Source organism: Taudactylus pleione, unplaced genomic scaffold (genome assembly GCF_031769625.1).
Source record: "Taudactylus pleione unplaced genomic scaffold, aTauple2 ptg000015l, whole genome shotgun sequence".
In the NCBI taxonomy this organism is placed as follows: domain Eukaryota; kingdom Metazoa; phylum Chordata; class Amphibia; order Anura; family Myobatrachidae; genus Taudactylus; species Taudactylus pleione.
Window position 1 is genome coordinate 1230859 of NW_028284417.1, and position 23594 is coordinate 1254452.

The 23594-nt window shown below is 39.5% G+C and overlaps 1 protein-coding gene across 1 annotated transcript in view; it reads right to left on the minus strand.

Annotated features, from left to right (window-relative positions):
* Window positions 1–23594, minus strand: part of COL9A1 (collagen type IX alpha 1 chain) — a 144742-nt gene that overhangs the window by 33107 nt on the left and 88041 nt on the right. The window contains exons 19-28 of the mRNA XM_088470515.1: window positions 22912–22965; window positions 21628–21681; window positions 20143–20196; window positions 18459–18512; window positions 18023–18076; window positions 13679–13732; window positions 12357–12410; window positions 8271–8315; window positions 6811–6864; window positions 6508–6561 (exon numbers count right to left, since the gene is read on the minus strand). Of these exons, the coding sequence (XP_088326641.1) occupies window positions 6508–6561; window positions 6811–6864; window positions 8271–8315; window positions 12357–12410; window positions 13679–13732; window positions 18023–18076; window positions 18459–18512; window positions 20143–20196; window positions 21628–21681; window positions 22912–22965 (531 nt within the window). The remainder of the gene's footprint in view (window positions 1–6507; window positions 6562–6810; window positions 6865–8270; window positions 8316–12356; window positions 12411–13678; window positions 13733–18022; window positions 18077–18458; window positions 18513–20142; window positions 20197–21627; window positions 21682–22911; window positions 22966–23594) is intronic.

Sequence of the window (23594 nt, forward strand, 5' to 3'; positions counted from 1 at the left end):
TAGCACTGCATGTGGAGCAGATTCAAATTAGCAGAAAGTTTTAGAGTTGGGAAAAGCTTACCCTAGCTGAACTCTAAATGTCAGTGTAAAAATAAAACTGTGTGAGCTACATGCAAAAGCAGCAAGTATTCAACTTGCTTTCAAAATTAATAAATGTATCTGTACTGCTTGATTTGCAGCATAATTTTCGCAGAGGCAAATTTGGTTTTGTTTTGCTCCCAAGTCTGAACAAGTGCACTGGATATTATCTTTCTAGAAACCTGTGAGTCTCACCCCAGGAGAAGTGACTCTCATCAGTACCAACAGAGGCGATTTCCTTTTGAAATATGGAAACAGCGGCAGAATAACCGGGAGTGCAGCCGGTGCATTGCTCCGGGGCCTGCAGCTGGCGGTATTATCAGAAAACAGGACTAATAATAAGTCAAACTGTCTTATTACAGTATGCCAAAGTTGTCCACAGACCATAACAAAGAAGAAGTAGACGGAGCAGCTGGAGGAGAGGAAGGGGGCCCTACCCCTCTCCCCTCTGATGCCTGAGTGAGCTGCTCACCCCGGCGGAGTGAGCTAGACTGTAGCATTAAGCAGTGCTCAATTGGTGCCTAGAGGCCTAATTTGTGCCCAGATACCATTCCTTTTGACACTACATCACCAGCCTGTTCCACTAAAGCAAGACAGTATGGATCCATGTAGTCATATTCCTACCATCTGTATTTTGCAGCAGAAATCAAGAAATTGGCTTCGGACAGAAGCAATTTCATCTCACCAAAGCCCCCTGCATCTCATAGCAACCTACACCATGTCACCACAGCCCCCTGTTTCTCACCACAACCCCCTGCTTCTCACTTCTTCCCTCTGCATCTCACTAGTATCACCACAACCCCCACTGCTGCTGCCCTGCCGCTGACTGGGGCCCGGCTACAGGAATGTGCTGGGAAGGGCAGGAGGATCATGGATGAGAAATTTGTATTGCAGCTACCATAAGCATTATCAGCAGCATGTCCCTGGGGCTGGAGCACCTGTATATATTTCCATAGCCTCCAAGCGCACCCCTCCCTGCTGAACATGGTGATGAGCAATGTCCTCTGTGCACAATGTACCCTGTATTTCCTGAGCTTCCTGTTGAGCTTCCTCACCATGCCCCTGTCAGAGAACAGCGCTGACTTCCATGGGCAGTGCTTCTTGTTCACCGAGGATGTGTGGCTGAGTGGGAACATCAGGCTGGAGAGGAAACACTTCATGGTGGAGGCGTGGTGGCTGGAGTCCGCCTGCAGGTTCAGCGTAGGGATGGACATCGAAAATCTGATGGTTGCTAACCATCAATGTTTTTGTTCTGATGGTAGTGTTTTTACCATTTGATGGTGGCAGTCCAATGTTTGCCACAATCAAATGGAAATCATTCGATGGTGTTCCAATTGTTGTTTTTTATTTTTAATTCTTGATAGCTATGCCTCCCCTGGCTTTTTCCTGACTACTGACATCAAGGCATGTTCATGGGTCTGTTGGAGGCTGTCTCTCATTCTCTGTCTTCCTCAGAAGTAAGTGACCCTGCTCAGTCCTTGACTCCCTCCCTTCTCTAGGCTGCTGCTGAGCAACAGGGCACATTGCTACCTCTGATTGGCTCTCACAGTCTCAGAAAGCCAATCAGAGTGTAGCCCTCAGCCCCGCAGCAGCAGTCACTCACATAGCACAGTTTTTTCTGTGAGTTGATTCATTCCAAGTATCAGTTTCAGATGGTCTCTTGTTGTTTCAGCACCCTGGACAGCTCCTATAAAGCAGCTTGATGCAAGATTTTTTGCTGTGACTTGCTTCACTAAAATTGTCACTGCTTTGCTCCCTTTTGTCACAGATGAATGGTTTATACACATAAACTTTCCTCAACCAATGCTGTATAGAAAAGTGAAACCCCATCAAAATCCATCCAGTGGTTAAAGAGATTAACCCGAATTAACAGACAGACCCCTAAAGTGGGGACTTTATTTTATATACAGAGAAAGATTAAACATTACTGTACTGTATATTATATTATTTTACTGAGTGTAATGATTACCATACACATTAGTGATGTAGTGATGCAGACATGATAGATTATAAATATTATATAATAATATCTGGAGCATTTGCCTATGTTTGAATTTGGGGATTAATTCCAGCAGTATGATACACATTAATGCTTGATGCTCTCCATCAGTCTATATTGGAAACTCCATTCACTGTATAATCTTGATGATCTCCATCAGTCTATATTGGAAACTCCATTCACTGTATAATTTCGTGGAGTAATTCTGTTTATTTGTTACACACCAGTTTTGATTGTACCCCTGAAAAATTCCCATGTTGGGGACGAAATGCATAGGGTTTTATTTTGGTATTCTATCCATTCGCTGGCAGTGAGGTTTCCCACCATTGAGCTCAAACCCTTAGAGGTGTTGGTGTGAAGTTACATCTACCCCACAAAGGCGTTGGCTATTTACCACCATTTTATTTGATGTAAACAAATTTTATTCAATTTACATTTTTTTTATCAAGAATAAATATCATGCTGCTTTACTAACAAGGGGTCAATTGGCCATGTTACGGGTGATTCTTGGGTGAGAGGGTCTAATTCCAGGATGCTCCACTTTATCTACCTAAGGGATACCTCCTGAATTGACACATAAATCACTTCTAATGCTCTCAGGAACCAGAATACATTAAAGGAAGAAATTCTTTCCATCAGGAGGAAAATTATTCTAAGAAAAAGAAATACCATTTTTATTTGTATGTTTTTAGCGCCCTCGAATATATATTATTGTGTTGTATGTTCTGGGGCCTCCTAACAGGGGTTCCAATTTGAGGTGCTGCTTAATCTTGTTCCAGCGCAAAATAAGGGTATTGTGAACACATATACAGTATATACTGATAAGTATAGTATAATATACAAATGAAACACTAATATGATGTCCATAGTATGAAACTGGTTAATGATGCACTTACAATACATGTTGTAATACAATATACAGTAAATATGTGACGTATCACACGTTAATATGTATAAAACATACCTTCCAACATTTAGTCATACAAAATTGGGACTAAATAAGTCCCAATCCACCCAAACTCGGCAGGTGGTCATATAGACTATGCTCCTGTCCTATCAAAATTCAGACGCTTGGGAGGCATGGATACAATGTACAGGTTTGTGATGCTTAGCAACCACTTACTAATGACTGTGATGCACAATTTGTTTGGGATAAACTGGTTCGATTCTATATCATACCTCCCAACATGACCCTCTCCAGGAGGGACACAATGCTCTGGTGCTGGGCTTCCCTGGTAATTTATGATTGACGGAGGCTTCAGGGGTGGGGATGCAGCACAGTCCAAAATTCAAATAGGTGAGTCACACCAACTGCTAGTGAGTCCCAGCCAGTGATGTTTGGCAGTGTGTGAAATGACAGTTGGTGTGGCTCCCCTATTTGAATTTTGAACTGCGCTGCAGCCCCACCTCTTACCAGGGAAGTCCAGGACCAGAGCATTGTGTCCCACCTGGAGAGGGTCATGTTGGGAGGTATGCTATATGTATACAAGTACAGGGGTCCGGGCTCCTCTCTCTCCTTACCCTCCTGAGTACCCTTCTCTCCTATCCCCCGCAGTGAGGGTCATTAGTGAGAGAGGCGCAAGTCTGTCCTGAGCCAGACATGTTCTGATTGTGCATGTACATGGACACGCTTTGTGGAACTATATATGTATATAGCATATATATATATATATATATATATATATACACTGTATATATATATATATATATATATACACACACACACACACATATATATATATATAATATATATAGGAATTGGTGGACAATAGGAGCAGTGAATAAATGTATTATGGATACTGCAGGGTTTATGAATTAGCCTGTGAGATGTTAGCTGGATTTGCCTTTTCAATGACTGCCACTTTAAAAATATGTTCAGACTCGCTGGAACCCCCGTTCCTACCTGCACCTCGCCCCTGCCTGTACCCAGTGCCGGTGCACGCTTTCTGCACACCCTAGGCATTTCTTCAGCCTTGCACCCCCCCCTCTTATAGCTAAACAAGCCCTTATACAGTGCCCCCAGCAGTGGTCCCCTCTATGCAGTGCCCAAGTAGTGGCCCCCTATGCAGTGCTCCCAATAGTGGTCCCCCTATGCAGTGCCCCTTATATAATGCCCCCAGTAGTAGTCCCACCTGTGCAATGCCCCTTATATGGTGCCCCAGGTAGTGACCCCCGTATGCAGTGCCCTGATATGTCCCCAGTAGTAGTCCCCCTCGTGCAGTGCCCCCAGTTGTAGCTTCCCCCCAGCAGTAGCCTCCCCCCAGCAATGCCCTCAGTAGTAATTGTGCCCCCAGTAGTAGCCTCCCCAAGCAATGCCCCAGTAGTAATCGTGCCCCCAGTAGAAGCCTCCCCACAGCAGTGTTCCCAGTAGTAATCGTGCCCCCAGTAGTAGCCTCCCCCCGGCAGTGCCCCCAGTAGTAGCCTCCCCCCAGACAGACACATGCGTAAAAAAAAAAAAAACTCCACTTACCTTAATCCCCGCTCCGGCATCCACTCCACTGTCCCCCGGGCTCCGGCAACCCCCGTGGACCACTTTGCATGATGGGAGAGACGTCATAACATCTCTCCCATCACCCACTGCGTGAGCTCAGGCAGTGGGCGGAACAGCCGATGAGAGTCTGTCTGACTCTCATCTGCTGCTAAAACAAACACACTGCTGCCGGCGTCAGCGGCTGTGTGTTTGTTCCTATTAGTGTAGTGAGGACTGCACTTATGTGCGGTCCACACTAACGCCCTGCAGGGCTGGCATTCTTAGGCAGCTGCCTAAGTGTGCCTGGTGGTAGCGCCAGCCCTGCCTGTACCTTGCTCCTGCCTGTACCTTGCCCCTGCCTGCACCTCACCCCTGCCTGTACCTCGCCCCTGCCTTCATCTCGCAGTCTATTAAATAAGACCCTGAGTGTCATATGTATTTACATGAAACACTGCTATATACAAGGAACTGAATACAATTAATAAAATCATATTGTAAAACATTTTGCTATATATTTTTAAGGCTATAATACAAAGTTACAACTTCAGATTCTTTCCGGTATCATGGTTCATTTATAACTGATCATGTCTCCATAGAATTATGAATAAAAGAGAATCAGTAAGAGAGTATACAATATTACATGGCTGATGTGAGATCAGTAGTACAATGATAAGAGTACATGTTGTCCTTAACTTTGTTATTAATATGTTGCTATGGGTTTACCTTTGCTACTCTTTAGCAAGTGCTGTGCTGAGGAAAGCAGGTGATGGCTGTGGGCTTAGTGGTTTCAGAGTAATTTTACAGTGTTAGGAAAAGAACTGTACCTAGAGCTGATCTTATCCGTTGCATACAGATGTGTCCATATACATTTTACCTCCATGAACTACAAAATAACGCGTGAGAGCTGTGCGACTCGGTTGCACCAAGCATCTTGTCGTGCAACTTTTTACACTCAAAAGTGTCTTATTCGCAAAGCGACGCGAATAGGACACACAATCAGCCGTGTGCGACTGCGAGTGAATCTGCATGCGAAATGCTATGTTACAGTGTTAGGAGCATTTCGAACCTGCCTATGACATAATATTGAGATGCTAATATATCCATATAAAAGTCAGCTAAAGCATGTCCTGCAAATGACATGCAGTGGATGCGAGGGCGCCCCTCAGGCATGTCTATTTCCTCCCCCCCAACGGCTCTCACTGACGTGACAGAGAAAAGGACATACTAGGGTTGGCCATTGACCATCGATGGCTAGTAACCATTGATGGTCTGATGACGATAGTGTTTTCATCATCAATGGTAACACATCAATGGCTGACCTCCGAAGGCTCCGTCTGTACGTGCACATAGGCTAACCATTAATGGCTCACTCTCGATGGTCATAACTAGGAAAGACCAGGAGAGAGCCTACATAGTATTATACTTATTTTATTTGCTATTTTTCAGGTTTTAAGTTTAAAATACTGATTAGTTTCACAGACACTGGCTCAGAGCACAGGCCGCTATTAAACTACACATGTCATAGATTGTAGAAAACTGAGAGTTATTCAATGATAACAGTCTAAGATGTATATTGATCTGATACTATATATAATATTCTATGTGAGATGACAAAGGGGCACTGGGCTGAAGACTTGCTTATTACAATACATATATTTAAATAAATTATTTGCATGTTGGATTTAGATCAAAGTGGATTCAAGAACTGCATTTCAAAAGTGACTTAGTTGTATATTTAATGACATTGAACAAAGAGTGATGCATTGTAATCCATCAGATACCAAATGTGGTATTATCAGATTAATAAAAGATCATATCTAATTGGCTATTATTGGCTACTTTTAGTAAACTTTCTTACCATGTGTTTACACCTCTATTTCACAACATTAGAAAATTGTACAGTAATTGTAAGTGCATGTAGCATTCCAACATATTCAGATCAGCAGGTTTGTCCACTTACCGGAGGTCCAATGGGTCCTATTGGGCCAACTTCCCCTTGAGGTCCCTGATCTCCCTGTTTTTGTTATAAGAAAAAGATTAGTAACAACATATATATAAATATAGAGCATTACTGTAGATAAGCACTGACTTTCAATGCCTGAGGTAACTCCACCAAATCCAGTACCTCTGTAACCAAATAATCCATTCCCCAGGATGGAAAGACTTGATTTGTAAAACAAATATTCATTTACTTTATTAAAAAGATTATATTTTATTTGATTGTACAAATAATCATTACATAGAAAAAGAAAATAAATCTTACAGGTTTACCAGAGTTTCCCATTAGGCCAGGTACACCAGGACCACCGGAATTACCCTGGGGAAGATGGAAAAGAAAGTCAGAATGTTGCAATATATTATGTATTAAGTTTCAATAGACAAGTATATATTTGAATGGTAATGTGCATTATGTAAAAGCAAAGCTTTCTTATGATGATTAATAATGGAAACATGTTATTTCCATCTAGCGATGATAAAATCTCTGAATATTCATGAGCCACTACCATTTAGGTGGCCTTATGTATAGTATATGTTTTCAACAAGTATTTTAACACATGCAATTTTTTATTTTATTTTATTTTTATTGTTTTTGCTTTAGCGGCTATTTAGGTAACATTATCATAATGACTGTATGCCTCAATAGATGAAATTTGGATGGGCCTGTCTTGAACATTTGACTGATTTCACTCTCCCAGGGTAGTAAATAGATAAATTTTCCTCCAAAACGTTATACTGCCTTCCAGAACAGAATATACTGTATGTATACAACAATTTACTATTCCCCCTGAAAAAATAAACATTTAGTTATTTTTTTGTTTATCGTTTTTGGTAGTTCTATTTGGTAACACGAAGTGGGCCTGGAGGTCTGTCAACCTCCTTGGCAGCATTTTATAGTGCTAGGTTTTAACTTAAATAATATATGCTTAAAATTGTAATCATAAGCATTGCCATCAGACAAAATAATGCCCTATACCTAATAACCTCTACCCAAAACTCTAAATTATTTCTGAAAAGAACATCTGTCATAAATGACAGTCCTAACATACAATAAGGACATAGGGCCTGATTCAGAGCCGTTCGCTATTTGTGGTCGTTCGTTCAAAAACAAGGGGTGGCTATTCAAATGATCCGTTCGCAAATTGCAGTCTGTTCCCACCTCTAAGTCTGAACGAGCGAGCAAAACATACGCTCGTTTTTTTAATAAAAACGCCCCCTGGCCGCACGCACCATACGTCATGTCCGCTATTTATTAGATTAATCGAGTACATCGTACAGCGTATGAACTGCTCGCTATTCTTGTGGTTGGTGTTTTCAACCGCTATTTTGCGAGCAGTTCTGAGTTAAAAAAAACCAAGTGACGTGGTCAATGACGCTGCTGTATTAATTATGCACTCCCTTAAAACGCCCGTTTTGACCTTTAAGCACGCCTGCGTTCGGATCTCCACTCCCCGTTTTCAAGCACCTTCCCCTGTTACCACCCACATATGCCTCATTCTGTCACTCAAAATAGCAGTCCCTCGCTATATTGCGTACCAACGATTTTCGGCCGCACTGACTGGTTCGCGCATGCGTACTAAAACCGTACGCATGCGCAGATGTGCGAACATCGCTCGGAACGAGCGTACTGCCGCTAGCGAGTGGCTCTGAATGAGGGCCATAGTTTAAAAGAAAGCCGGATCATTCTTACATAAATGACAATTCTGGTTTAAGAAACATAGTTACCTTCTCTCCAGCTGTTCCTTTGGCACCTGGATTGCCCGGCATACCCTAAAACAAATACAATAAAAAAACAATGTTAAATTAGGGTATAAAAGGCACTAAGCAATCTACCCAAAATATATATTATATGCTTATAAAATGGTCATTTTATCTATACAATGAATATTGTATTTTAGATATACAGTGAATATAAAGAATAGCAAGGGTTGATCTTTGTTAAAAAAATATACAGTATTAGAAATAGATTTGCAAGTGATGGTTGATATATATTGAGCAATTCCACACACTTGGACAATGGAATAAAATTTGGCAAACAATCGATGTGCATGTATGGCCTGGCTGGCTGGCTGCAATACCTACTGGCACATTCCATTGATTTTCTTGTTGCTTGGCAATTGTTTGGGACTTACTGAATCCTTAATATCAATTTATTTTATTCAGTGACCACAATAACCAAAAATACATGCAAAGATGCAGTGTCATGTTTTCTGTTATACCATTAAAGTGGGTCACTTGACTTTTTTGTATACTAGCAATAACTGTTAATTTGATCAGTTATATAACTGGTGGTGTCAGGATGGTTTCACTTTTGAAGTACTTATTTAAAATAAAATAATGATAGAGATTGCAGCCTTAAAAATAACACCACAAATTATATACAAGGTCATTGTATCTTAATTGTCTCTCTGAATGCAGGGTCCTTACTGAGAAAAAAACTGATGTGCTAAATAAAAGTATCTCAACATCATTAAAGCCATTCGCCATATACATTATCTTCAGTTCTGCAAAACTCCAGCAACTATTACATGAATGTGCAGATTATGTTTAGTGATCCTTTAACTTGAAAGATTTATATGTGACAGGGGTGATTATAACCTGGAGATAATTGGAAAACAGTGAATAGATTTGTATTGTGGGCTGACATGCAAGTTGTGGTGGCTTAGATGGATGAGCCTGCAAGCAATGTTTTGTAAAGACTGGAGTGGGAACATATGGTTTATTAGGATGCCAAATAGGAACATTTTGCAGCAGTTGAAGTATGACATGATGAGTGTGTTTAATTAGAATCTTAGAACAGATTCAGAAGAGGTTTTACAAGTAAAGGTAGCAGAGTGTAGTGATGAATGACAAGGTGAAAGACGGGTGACTAGAACTTTTAATTGTCACATAGGTACTGTATAACGAGTGAACATATGATAGAAAAACTTTGCCTATACTGTAATTTGCAGTGTATAGTTATCCTGGGACAAGACTGACTATGTCTGTAGCAATGTGAGACTTCTTAATTTGGTGTGCAATGCCATAGTTGCAAACAGTATCTGTGATTTCCAAGTTGTATATTATATTCTAAAATAAAAAATGAATCACACAGATATGTTCACATGAAAATAGAATATGATAAACACAAGATGGGTGCTCACAGCCAGCTGTTCTGTACCAAAACAAAATGTCAAGGTTTTGTTTCTACATTCAAATGAATTTATTGACTTGAAAGCGCACTCTTCCAACTTTTACTGAATATTTTCCTTTTAACTTCCTAATCTGAAAAGCACAGCAGGAAAGCAGGGGTCCACACACAAGCTAAAGGTATTAAGGTTATAAGAAGGTGACTCTCTAAAAATATGCCTATTGGTGATTATTTTGGGCTGAGTATAAAGTTTAAAATATTATTTAAAGCTATATTGGATTTTAACATTATTTACAGGTGCTAGGTATAATAAAAACAACCCATGTATTAGGTATGCCATGAAATGTACTTAAAAACAATGGCTTACCCACTTATTGTTTGTGTGATCCATTTGCGATGAATAATGGCTGTCTACTACCCACGGTGCTATTTAAGATCAGTTAATCTATAGATGTATTGGCCAGAATATATAGATTTTACACAAGAATCACAATCAAAAAAGTTTAAATTGGTGCCATTTCTGATAAAGTCCATACCAATTAATAATGCCAATTATGATGTATAGTCAGTAGGCAAACAGCAATCTGCACCACAGGTAGGCATGCTTAATGCTGGGCATCATGGGTGTAACTAAGATGGGTGCATGGGGTGCAGCTGCTATGGGGTCCAGAGCTTAGGGGACCCATCTTCCTTGTCAAAGTTACATGTGTTATATACATTTCTCACCATTGGGCCATACATAGGGGCCCTCACAAACTTTTGCTATGGGGCCTTCAAAGCTGGGAATCAAAAGTATTATTGATAGCTGGTGATCTTTCTTATTAAATCATTAAAAAAAGACAATAACAGCAAAATAGATTATGATCCTCCAATGCTGTTTCCACAGGCTACAATATGTTGAAGAGTGATGCCTGCTGTCACTGGGTGGCGTGGGAGTTGCTTGTTGGTCACACATTCCAGGAAAGAGGAAGATACAGATCAATCTGGCGCCTACTGTTGGTAGACACACTTTAATACCATCTGCTTGTGGAACATCAGAAAACTGAGTAATATTTGCTGATGATACACCTATTAACTAAACCAATATAAAAGTCAGGAATGTAATCAATGTGTGACCAAAAATGTAAACCAAACTTTGCTGAGAACAATGTTTTTTCCTAAGCCACCACTGCGTCCTTGCGTAAACTCCTACAAACATGAAAATCTCTGTCTTTTATGATGTAAAGATGGCTGCCATTTCTAAAAGTGAGTGAGTGAAAGAAAAATATTTTTGTTTTTGAACTATTTGGGGGTAATAACTGACAATTATTTTTTTTTTTAATACGGTCAAACAACTTGTGTTGCACCACTTTATCTGGATTGATCAACCCATTTATTTGTAGTTACAGTACCTGAATCCAAGATTCTGCATATTCCATTTCACTACATGAAACTAACAAAAACACCTAACAGCTGCTGAAAAGATTGAACATCAATTCCCACCAGTTTGCAGCAGTACAAAACTGGGTATTATCTCTAAATCTCTCTGCAACCTAATCCATACTGGTAAATATTTTATAAGTCCACAATTACTTATGTCCCAAAAGTAACATACAGGATATAAATAAAGCCATTTCTTTTGCTGCAGTAGTTTGTTGGTTGATACATAAATATACAGGAAATATATACGTCTTGTGGACAAGCTATATGTAGACCACCATGATCGTATTTACAGTTGTACTGCCTCCGCTCATTTAGGAGTCTATTTACTAAGCTTTGCTAGGAGATAAAGTGAACGGCGATAACGTACCAGCCAATCCGCTCCTAACTGCCATTTTTCAAACACAGCCTGTGTCATGGCAGTTAGGAGCTGATTGACTGGTACCTTACCTCCGTTCACTTTATCTCCTAACAAAGCTTAGTAAATAGACCTGAAAATCCTTTAAGTATCATTTTTACAGCAGTCGACATAATGGTGTCTACATCAACATCTAAACTTAATAAACTGACATAAAGGTGTCAACATCTAAACTTCATAAGTTCAAGTTTAAAAACCATTAGAGGGGATATGTAATTTTCTATACAATAAAAATGCTGACTTTATTTTTTGATTAACAACAGTTAGAAGCAGTTCTACATTTATTAGTCCTGATGTACAAAGTTTGGTAATACTTTTTATTTTCAACCATCAGAGTATTTTTCCAAACAATGTTTTGAGATGTCTTCTCTGTTCTTCTGGTAGGAGCAATACCCTGCATTTATTGCAGCAATGTAGAAAAAAAGTAAAATTATACAGCAAAATCTAAATAGAGTAAAAGCTAATTGCCTCTGCTACAATTTATTTTGTACATAAAATTGATTATATGAAATGTATTTCTTGCTAGAAATGTTTACTTTAAAAATGTAATTACTAGTTTTAGAGATACTTTAAAATATAATTTATTTAACTGCTTAAATAAACGTAAAGTGACATTAGAGCACATGCTCATTATAGGTCTGTCAAATTAAATTGGTGCAAATAAATATTTTTATAATTGCATGCATTTTGTTGCTGGAGGTAGGGTTGTCTGTGGAGTTCTGAAAGACACATCCTAATTACAATGTGCTACGACTGTGACTGTATATTTCAACAGCAATTGGACTACTGAAAGGAAAAGAAACTAGTTTACAAAAACTTGCAGACATGTCAAATTCAAACTTACTGGCAATCCCTGAAGTCCAACTTCTCCTGGGGCTCCAGGCTCTCCAGAATCTCCCTAAAAAACACATTATTTGTATATGTAACAGAAATAGTTAGAGCATAATAGATAATGCTCAAAAGAAAGAACATAACCTAGAGTTTCAAAGCAAGTAATGGGTAAGACAAAAAGAATAGATAGATAGATAGATAGATAGATAGATAGATAGATAGATAGATAGATAGATAGATAGATAGATAGATAGATAGATAGATAGATAGACTCCCCGACAGTTGTGGAACTACAAGTATCAGCATAATTTACTATGCTTGGACTTGTTTCACAGCCGCTAGTGAGGCATAGGTCATTTTCTATTTTTATAGATTGTGCACTGGCATAGAACCTTATTTACCAAAGTATGCCACAAATGTGGAGCAACATAATCCAAACCAAGAGGAAATAATCAAGTTACTAAATAATAAGGACTGAGAAAATTAATTTTGTGTTTATTTCTTTCCTTCAATGATTCAAGTATACAAATTATATGCTCTTTCATCTCTAAATGGCTAATTTACCAATTAACTAGACCAAATGGTTGTTTTCTGCAGTCACATTGTGTGTTTATATGACTACACTTATAGGTGTGCAGTCTGTAATTAACCTGAATCAAGGCAGCAAAAAAAAAAGCAATACATTTAATCATTTTAATGATGTTGTGTGTCATATTGGTTATGGGCCTGTAACATCATTGTACCAAAGTGTTTTATTCCTTTTTAAGTAATTATCATCAGTACGTAATGCCAGAATAGGTTTTAATGGTATAATAATGGTAAGGATCAATCAAGTTCTATTCATAGTCTAGTGACACTTCTAAGCTGTCATTAACCTTGTCAGTTTTAAAATTCTGCATCAAACATTTGACTCCTTTCATATGGCATAAAGTATTATAGAATATGATATTAAATAATTCATGTTTCATGACATTAACATCATGTACTTGATATATGGCAGCAGTAATATCACTGAATGTGACGAGGTGCTGAGAGGATAAGTACCATTCCATTGAATTCCCTCTGTATCATTGTAACTATTTTAATTATATTCATATTATTTTTACATTATTGTAAGGTGTAAAAATATAATATACTTGAACAACCTACACAAATCATATACTTACAGTGGATCACGCAACCACTAACCGCAGACAGGAATTCAAGCAGACAAAGCTTGGATCATTCTTATTAACACATGATCTAGTGTTTATTTTGAAACCTAAAAGGTCAGCTGTGGATCATGTTATTATGGTCATTGTTACCACACTGAGTGTTCATTGTTCTTCAATTTACCTTTCCTCCTGGCATTCCAGGGATTCCATCCCGACCATCGACGCCTGGCAGCCCCTAGAAAAAGATTTTTCTTAGTGCACTCTGCTGGATATACTTCATTTCACTAGCAATGACTTAACATAGTAATACATTTCTTAACTACAGATGTGTCCTCATACATCTAGCCTCCTTGCGTGTTAAACAGCCCTTCTAATCGCACCATGCCATGGTGTGGCTTGGTAGCGCCAAGCGTCTTTTGTGCAACTTTTTAAATTCAAATGCATCTTATTTACACAGTGATCCAAATAGCTAGCACAAGCAGCTTCTGCTGATTAAAATGATATGTAGCATGCCTATGTTCTCTGTGCATCTGCGAGTGTATCTGCATGTGAAATGCAACGTTACAGTGTTAAAGCCGCTGACACTGTAACGTAGCATTTCACATGCAGATACACCCGCAGTCACACACAGAACATATACATGCTGCATATCATTTTAATCAGCAGAAGCTGCTTGTGATAGCTATTCACATCACTGTGTGAATAAGACACATTTGAAGGTAAAACATCACACGAAAGACGCTCAGCGCTACCGAGGCATATGGAGCTCCTGCGTTATGTGTGGCGCGACTTGTAGCGCATGGAGGATAGATGTATGTGGACACATCTGTAAGCCCAAAACAATAATTGTTGTTTGTCCATAAAAATAACCAAAGTAAAACAAATGGATTGTGGTTTCCAAACCTTTTATTGTAATGCTATACCAACATCCAATCAGTACTGATTTTATTTTGCTTACATATTGTACATGTATACAGATGTGTCCACATAGACCTATCTTTAAATCATGTCAAATAGTCCCATTTGGTGCGTCACAAACTTTGTAACATTTTAATTTGCTACCTTATACCAATTCCTTTTATGACAAAAATATAATACTAAGGGCCTGATGCTGACCCCCACTGAGCATGTGCATGCCGGAGCCGGCTCCGGCGTGCGCATGCACGAGACCCGGCCAGCGTCGGGTGCTCCGTCGCTACAGTTCTCGCACCAAAACAGGGCGGCTGTTGATTGTGATTGACAGCTCGCCCCATTTTGGTGGCGGGCAGGGGGGGTGGCTGGCCAAACGGAGGTGTTCCCAAAGGAATGCCTGCCATTTGAGGGTGGCCTCAGTAGTGAGTTTCCGGCTCTATTAGAGCTGGAAGCTCACTGGGGCTTGCGATGGACGAGACCCTACCACAAGTGTCTCATCGCAAGCCCAATGGTCGCGATGGTCACGACCATCGCGACCATCACCTGGCTACTCGCAAAAGTTGTGGGTGACCAGGAGGCCAGCTCTCAGGAAAAAAAAAAGCCGCCCTGATTCAGAGCGAACAGTCTGAAAGAGAATCCGGCTCTGAATGAGGCCCACAGTACTTAGAGCCTGATTCAACATGAATCGCACTTGCAACTGCATACACAGTTTGGTCAATGGTGCATCCTGTGCATGCGTATGCATCGCAGTGTGCGTGCATGAGATAGCATTGTGATCGCTCTGCAATCACGCACGCAGAGAGAAAGCCATCTCAGAGTGAGTGACGGGACGTCAACATTTGGGGGTGGTGACGTGTGAGTGGTTGGAGAAATGCAGGCATGCCAGGCCATTTGAACGCCGTTACTTGGGCATGCATAAATTAGTCACTGCGATGGCATACACAGCTTGAGTACTCACTGTGCGCAACGAGATTTGTCATTTTTGCACTATTTGTGCGTGAGGGGGCGATGTTACTCGATATTACCGATGTATATGCAGGTCTGCTAGGTGGGCGTTTTTATGCTGGCTTTGCAACTGCAAACATTAGCATATTTTTGCAGTAGATCTACGTGCATTATTGCAGCTGCAATAGCAATTAATAAATTGGGCCCTTAGTACTATTAGATAAATGCTAATAGTGCACCCTCCCCTTTAGACTGTAAGCTCTCACAAGCAGGGCCCTCTTCCCTCATGTGCTTTTCCTTACCTCGCTTACACCATCATCGCCTCCCTACTGCTATCAACAGTACCAAACATTTGGTTTCTGCCGACCTGCTGCTTATTTGGGTATTATGACTGCTGAGGCAGCAATGTTTATAAACCTTGTTCATGTCCTGCAATATTCTGTAGTGTAAGTCACTTTTTTATTGTTCATACTGATTCTGTTTATATACTTTGTAAGATGCTGCGGACCCCTTGTGGCATCATATGAAGAAAGGATAATAATATTAAGATGCACAACTCAGGAAAAAGTTAGTAAAAAAGCAAAAAACAGAGCTACTACACGAGTGACTCAAGGTACGCATCTTTATGCTTAATCTGCTACTTTATACCAATTATTTTAAGCAAACAATACTAGTCCTAATACTTACTACAATATTAGCTACTTAGTACACTATTAGCGACTTAAGATACCAAATTTGTGAAAAAGTACTCAAGCACAGAAATCGATACCCATGGCATGTGTAAAAAAGGATAGCTGTATGAGGACACATCTGTAATTAGAGTGTATTATGTGACACAATGCTATCTATTCAGGAGTGGCTCAAGGGGAGGGCTGAAAGGATGCTCGCCTGATGCGCTATGGTCTGGGGGTGCAGCTGCAGTCACTTCGCCACACTGTACTAGCTAGCCTGGGGGCACAGCCGTACTTTAGCAGTCAGTCACCAGTGTCACTGGCTAAACTAAGAAGTGGTACAGGTGTGAACTGGACCAACCATTAGACAGATCACCACATATGAAATCTAACAGTATGCTGGCAAGGCCCTCCCTGCCAAGAACAGGAGGAAGACTAGCAGCTGCAGCTCCCGTCCAAAGCTCCTCTTCCTACTAGTTATATGTTCAAAGTGACTTGATTACATAACACTGTGCATGCTCTCTATGTGTAGCTGTGTCTACAAAGAAGAGCTGTGGAGGAGCAGTCAGTGCACAACACCTGGCAGGAGCAAGAGGAGGATGCTGTTGAATCACCTGAAAGTAGGCAGGCTGTCCAAGAAGATAGTATATTGCAGAGGCCCCGGGGGGGCTGGCTCATTAGGTGACATAGTGAAGCAGGGGGCTGGATAGAGAGGAGGCCTCACAGGGGGCACAAGGATTGAGTGACACAGGGGTATGTGGCTGGAGTGTCACAAGGGACTGGAGGGAATACAGAGAACAGGAGGCTGGAGTGACACAGGGGGCACGTGGCTGGCATGACTCAGCGGGAAGGTGACTGGAGTGACAAAGGGGGAAGGAGGCTGGAGAGACACAGGAGGCTGGAGGTGACTCAAGAGGCATGAGTATTGACTAACACAGGGGGCATGTGGCTGGAAATACACAGAGGCTGAAGGGCACACAGAAGGCTGGAGTGAAATAGGGGCACAAGGCTGGAGTGACACAGGGAGCACAACACTGGAGTGACACAAAGGGAAGGAGGCTGGAGTGAACCAAGGGAAAGGAGGCTGGAGTGACACAGGGGGTAGGAGGTGGAGAGACATGGGGCAGGAGGCTGGAGAGACATAGGGAGCAGGAGGCTGGAGAGACACAGGGAGCTTAAGGCTTGAGTGACACAGGAGGAAGGAGTTTGGAGTGACACAGGGAGTAGGAAGCTGGACTGGTACAGGGGGATCGAGGCTGAAGTGCCACAAAGCATGAGGCTGGAGTGAAACAGAGGACAGGAGGCTGGATTGGCACAGATGGCTCGAGACTGGAGTGACATGGAGCACAAGGCTGGAGTGAAACAGGGACAGAAGGCTGGAGGGGACACAGGGGGCTTGAATCTGGTTGACCTCTGTTGTATGATGATGACAGTAGTTATATTCTTACAGAAACAGGAATCTTCCAGACCATATAATCTCTTACATGTATAGTGAGTACTATCTGCCCATGGAGGATCAATTTCTTTAGAGGTTACCCATTGCAGTGAAACCGCCATATATACGTCAGGTGTGTATTTATTTAGAGAACACAAAAAACAGTATAGATTTTTTTTATAAGGGGGGTACCAAAGGGGCTTTTCGCCCTGGGCTCTGCTTGGTCTAGAATCAGCAGTGTATCTATTATTCATATCTTACCTGCCTTAAGCTGGGGGACACATGGTCAGATCTGGTTGTATTTTAATGGTCACCCTCATCACATAAATAATAACTATTCTACTTAAAATTTTACTTATATCTAATAAAATATCTATATTTCTCTATGGGTTACTGTAGATACTATTGACAGCTCTTTATTATAAAGCAAATAGGATTTTATGTTTGGTGGACTTTTAATACCCCTATAATCCCAGCCACAACTATGGAATATGGGGTTATAATACTGAACTTTACAACTTCACACATAAAATGAGATGATAAGACCATAATGTGCACATACCGATTCTCCTTTTGACCCTGGCATTCCAGTAATGCCTCTTGGTCCTGCAGTTCCCTGCATGGAGATAATAAGGATATTACAGTTTACTGTTGATTTTAAAACACTTGTGTCACATTTCTGATTTGAAGAATATCATTCGAGAACATTTCTGATTACATGAACTAACTGGAGCTAGTTAAAAGAAAAAAGTTTGATGCATAATAATAATACCGTAACTCTATATTCACAATTTCACAAAGTTTTTTTTAGGGATCACTATTGGCGAAAGTGATCCTACAAATGGAAATTGACACACAATTTTACTCAAACTCATGTTGTGAATGTGGTATTAAACAGATCACTTCTAAAATGCAAATTTCATCAAGTTGTATTGTGTAGAATTTGCAGTGTTCATTTACCCATTGAATAAATATGAACTCAGTAGATATCTACTCACTCTGTCTCCTTTTGGCCCAGCTTCTCCTATTGAACCTCGCTGACCTTGGTCACCCTAAAGAAAACAGATAAATGTATGTTTCAGATGTTACAGAAAAATCTCATAAAAACAAATTGAGTACAGTAGCAGATGTGCTATTGTGCACTGTGTTTTGTATCTGAGTGTTGTGTGGTTTGTAGACTGCAAGAATCCATACATTTTGTGTGCATATCCTCAGACACCTACAATAAACATTATTAAGAGAAAACGCAGCACAACATGTGAGTTCACCTAACGCTGAGGCTAAGTGAGGATAGATATTCCTGAGTGAAACAATGATTTGCTGGTAGGATTACACAGTAGTGCAAGATGTTAATATGCATTGAAACTACAGAGGGAGAATGTATAGTGCAAACAAACTGAAAGTTGTTACCCATTAGATGGACAATAACCCTATCCTACATAACTAGTACCCACCCAGTAGTGAGTCTGAGCATTTCATCTGTATGGTATCATTTAAAAAGGTGTATATGAAAGATGTATACAGCTTTGTGATGGATAGTAACATATGTATTATTTATTTTCCATTTTTGTCCTCTATATTATGAGCTGTAATAAGCAGTGTCCCCTCTACCCTGTGTTCCATGCCTGTGACTACCTCAATAGTACCTTGTATATATTTATTTTGTATGTAGTATGTGATTGTTATGTCTCTGTTTATTTTCTCTGTATAATTTTTTCCATTTCTGGACCTGTTTACTTGTACTTGTAAATGTTGTACCTGTATATACACTCCCTTGTTTTGTTATTGTGCATATTTGTTGATGTGTTTATTCATATCCATATGTTTGTCATTCTGTGTAGTTCTGCAGATGTGTGGCACCTTACAAATAAACATTGATGATGATGGTATTTAATGTTCAACATACAGGTGACCAGTTTGCTCAAAGCACCTTTATTAAAAGCAAAGATTATATGAATGGGATTTGATAAAACAAAGATATCCAAATAAGTAACAGCAATAATTATATATGTTCATTGTGGGATGAAATATACTACATTCATTACAGATGTGTCCTCATACTGTTGTTCAAGTCGCAGCAAATAGCCCCTCTCAGTGCACCAAGTCCTTGTCAACTCGGCTGCGATGAGCTTCTTGTCTTATTCGCATAAATAAAACAACTGGCAGCAACAAAACCATTTTGCTAGACTGCACTGATTAATTTCATGTGTGGCATTTTTACATCTTTGTGCCACTGAGTCTGAGGGGTCTATTTACTAAGCAGTGTTAGGAGATAGAGTGAAAAGTGATAAGGTGCCAGCCAATCAGCTCCTAACGGACATCTCACAGAATGTGTTTGAAAAATGACAGTTGGGAGCTGATTGGCTGGCACCTTATCACTATTCACTCTGTCTCCTAACACTGCTTAGTAAATAGACCCCTGAATCTGTGTTTAAAATGCTGCAATGCAGCGTCCGCAGCAGTTTGTCATGACAAGTTCCATTGTGCGTCATCTGCGAATGTATGTGTTTAAAACTAATTCTTGTACAAAATGTAATGAAAACTGTGGTATGCTACTACGGCGTGTCTCATATGCTCCGGACATCTTGCGCCATATGGCGTATAGACGCTAGGTGTATGAGGACACATATGCACTTTCATTCAAAGCACTAACGTTATCTCTTCTCTGATAGTAATACTTACAAATGCACCAGCCACACCTTGAGGACCAGGCTCTCCATCTGTTCCACGACCACCCTAATAAGTGAACAAAAGCAACTGTAACAAAATGCAATGCATGTGAAGACAGCTCATCAATTTTATGAAAAGTTGCATAGAAATAGACTTATTGTATTAATCAGGGATTTACTTTTGTGACTGAAATGCAACTTATTTGTTTCTGAAAATTATTTTGGTGGTCAGCTCAACAAAAGCCTCCTGTCCAATATAGGACATTATTCTGGTTGTTTTAAATTCAGGAGGTTATGCCAATAGATGGATAAGGTCACCAATCTCAATTAAAATCAGTGAACAATGTAAGTGAGCCTTTCATATCGATGTTCTTCATTATCAAATTGGGGGAAAGAAAAGCGTTTACAGGCATTTGTAGACTCACTCATGAGAGAATACCCCGACTCCAAACAGTTTTGGGGGTCTAGTTACTAAGCAGTGTTAGGAGACAGAGTGAAAAGTGATAAGAAAGTGATAAGGTGCCAGCCAATCAGCTCCCAACTGTCATCTCACAGGCTGTGTTTGAAAATTGACAGTTGGGAGCTGATTGGCTGGCACCTTATCACAGACTTATCACTTTTCACTCTGTCTCCTAACACTGCTTAGTAACTAGACCCCACAGTCCTTTCAGCACACACTTCATGATACAGTTTGTCAATTTTTCATCTATGAATGAAATGAATTTCTGCAAAAGTAAAATCCTGTCCTCAATGTACAGATTGAACATTAAATAATGTTACCTTCCCATTGTTATACTAAAATGTTTATTTGACTGCTGATTGTGATACATATTTCTTATAACAGTTAGTGGAGATCAGGGGCACTTTCGTTTCAAGTGTCATCATTTCACATTGTCATTTGTTTCATACATTGGGGGAGGGTGGTTTGTGCATATTGCACTTCTAAGCACCTTAATGAAGCACCATATATGGGGCGGGGGTAAAACTGCCGAAGTAAAGACGATATGCAGATTTATACTAAATGAGTACAATGCTGAGTGCTCACATCTCTGTTATCCCTAGATACAGGGTAAAAGGACTCAGCTTTAGACAAGAAACCCCTCCACCAAATTAGTAGAGGTTATCAGAGCAGCTGACTGGATCTTTGTTACATGCTGGCCATTTGGCTCTGTCAACAACCTTCCAATGCCTGTAGTTTACTCTCATACTTCTCCCAGCTGTAAGCATGGGATAAAGAATGAGCTGCTGGTCTGACCTGGGTGAGTCTGTATGTTACCATCTCAGTCCTGGATGTGGGACCACCATTTAAACTAGATGGAGAGTTCATTTGGAAATGAATATATATTTTTTAATAGATGTTATATTTAATTATCTTGCATACAGTAAGCCAGTGCCAAGCTTATATTAACACTATCAGGATATTTTTTTATACTTAAATGAAAGTCATCCTGATTATGACAATAGTCTTTCCTAAAACATTTGTTATATAATAACTTACCTTGGCACCTTTTGCTCCCATTTCACCAGTTATTCCTCTTAAACCTTGTGGTCCCTAAAAGTAATAAAGATATATTATCAATGTGTAGACCTATTCTAGTGTTAATATACAGTAGATATACAGAATAGGAGTAACATTCATCTTTATTATGTACTGGATATCTATTGTATGAAAATGCATTAACTATTTCTAAATGTGTATGTGAATAACTTCAGGCAAGTTGCACTCTTGAGCTATGTGCCATGTAATGTTATAATTCTTACATAGTAACATAGCGGAGGTCCAGAATGCCAAGACGCTATGAATTACAGCCTAGTGTTTCAATTAAACTTAAAGTTTAATTAGATTACCGAGTTTGACTCATGTTGTAACCCATGGCAGCCAAACATTAGTTTAAATTAACATAACTGCACTATTTTGCTAAAATCTGATATTTTATTATTTACTATAGGTAACCTTATACCCATAGGAGCTAGCTCTGTGGGTGCTTGAGCACCCCAATATCTGTGCTGCAATCATGCCATTATTCAGGCATATGGAGAGGAACCCCTAATAATTTTGAAAAGCTGTCTACCAGGCTCATACCAATTGTGCAATAGCTGAAACATGCTGTATCACTAACTTGCAAAACTAAATATCTTATTTACTGTACATAATACTATTACCAGGACTACAGGTGTGGAGTTTCCATTTGAAACTATTTGAACTATTAATGCAGCAGATATTCCTGATGTTCTTCAAAATAAGCCCAGTTTGTTAATATACACAATGCTATGCAAAATACTAAATCTATCAAACTATAGTTGGTACTAGGAGATTTTAGAGGGGTTCATAAGATGAAACTCCTCAATCTGTTTGTAAATACAAAAATATAATTAACTATGGTACAGATTAAATCAAAGGTGAGGCTCCATCTTTACATGGTTATAGCTGGAATAAAACCTTGCTTGTTTTTGGCTCGCATCTGAATGGGCTGTGAGTAAATAGAAGCAATGTACTCCTACCTTGATAACTCGCATTGAATTAGTATGAGAGGTTCGGGCAGAACCTTGTGGCTAATAAAAGCCGCTTATATGAGTTTCTTAAGGTCCTAATTAGACCATATATTCAATTCTGGTTAGAAAACACTTGCACTTAGCTATAGTACCTTGATTTTTTATGGTCACTGATTACAAGCACATCATTTACATGGTATTAATGTTGCTACAGTAAATGTTACATATATATGTTATTTTATATGCAAACGTATTGTGTCTATATTTCTTAAAAATAAAAGCACTTTACTGGAGGGCCTTGGGCGCCAATTTCGCCAATAACTCCTTGTTCTCCTTCTTCTCCCTGGAATCATAGGAAATAGAAAAATTAGACCAAAACTTTGCAAACTGTACAATAAAATGAATGTTATATAGAACAGAATGGGTACAAATGTATACATTTTAATGTGCTTTAAAATATGCAGTTCATACAAATGATTGAATGATGAGTTGTATTCTCATTAACAGTTCCAATTACTAGCTGAATAAAGCTGTACAACATGCATTTAGTATATTTTTGCTTCAAATTTACATTTCTCAATTGAAAGTGCTGGTACTACATCTAAAAATCTAATAATTTCAACTTCTAAATTTTAGTTACCAATTAAAATAATGAAAAATACAATTGTTCATAAAATAACATGATGTATTGCTATAATTCCTTTTTTATGCCTGTACTGTATGTGGTGGTTCAGTTTAACTGATATATCAGTGCTAATAAGAAATAAGTGAAAAGAATTGTTGGGTAATGCAGTTTTTTGTTATCTGTTATACATGAAGGTATGGAAGTATACATACTTGCAGTCTAAACACCATGTCCAACTCTCAAATGTAAAAACCGGCGAGTTGCGGGCAGCAGCTAGGATTTTGTAATGTAATCTCAATATTTAAAGCAGCAATTTTCTTTTAAAGGTAAAACCAGCCTAGTCTTGC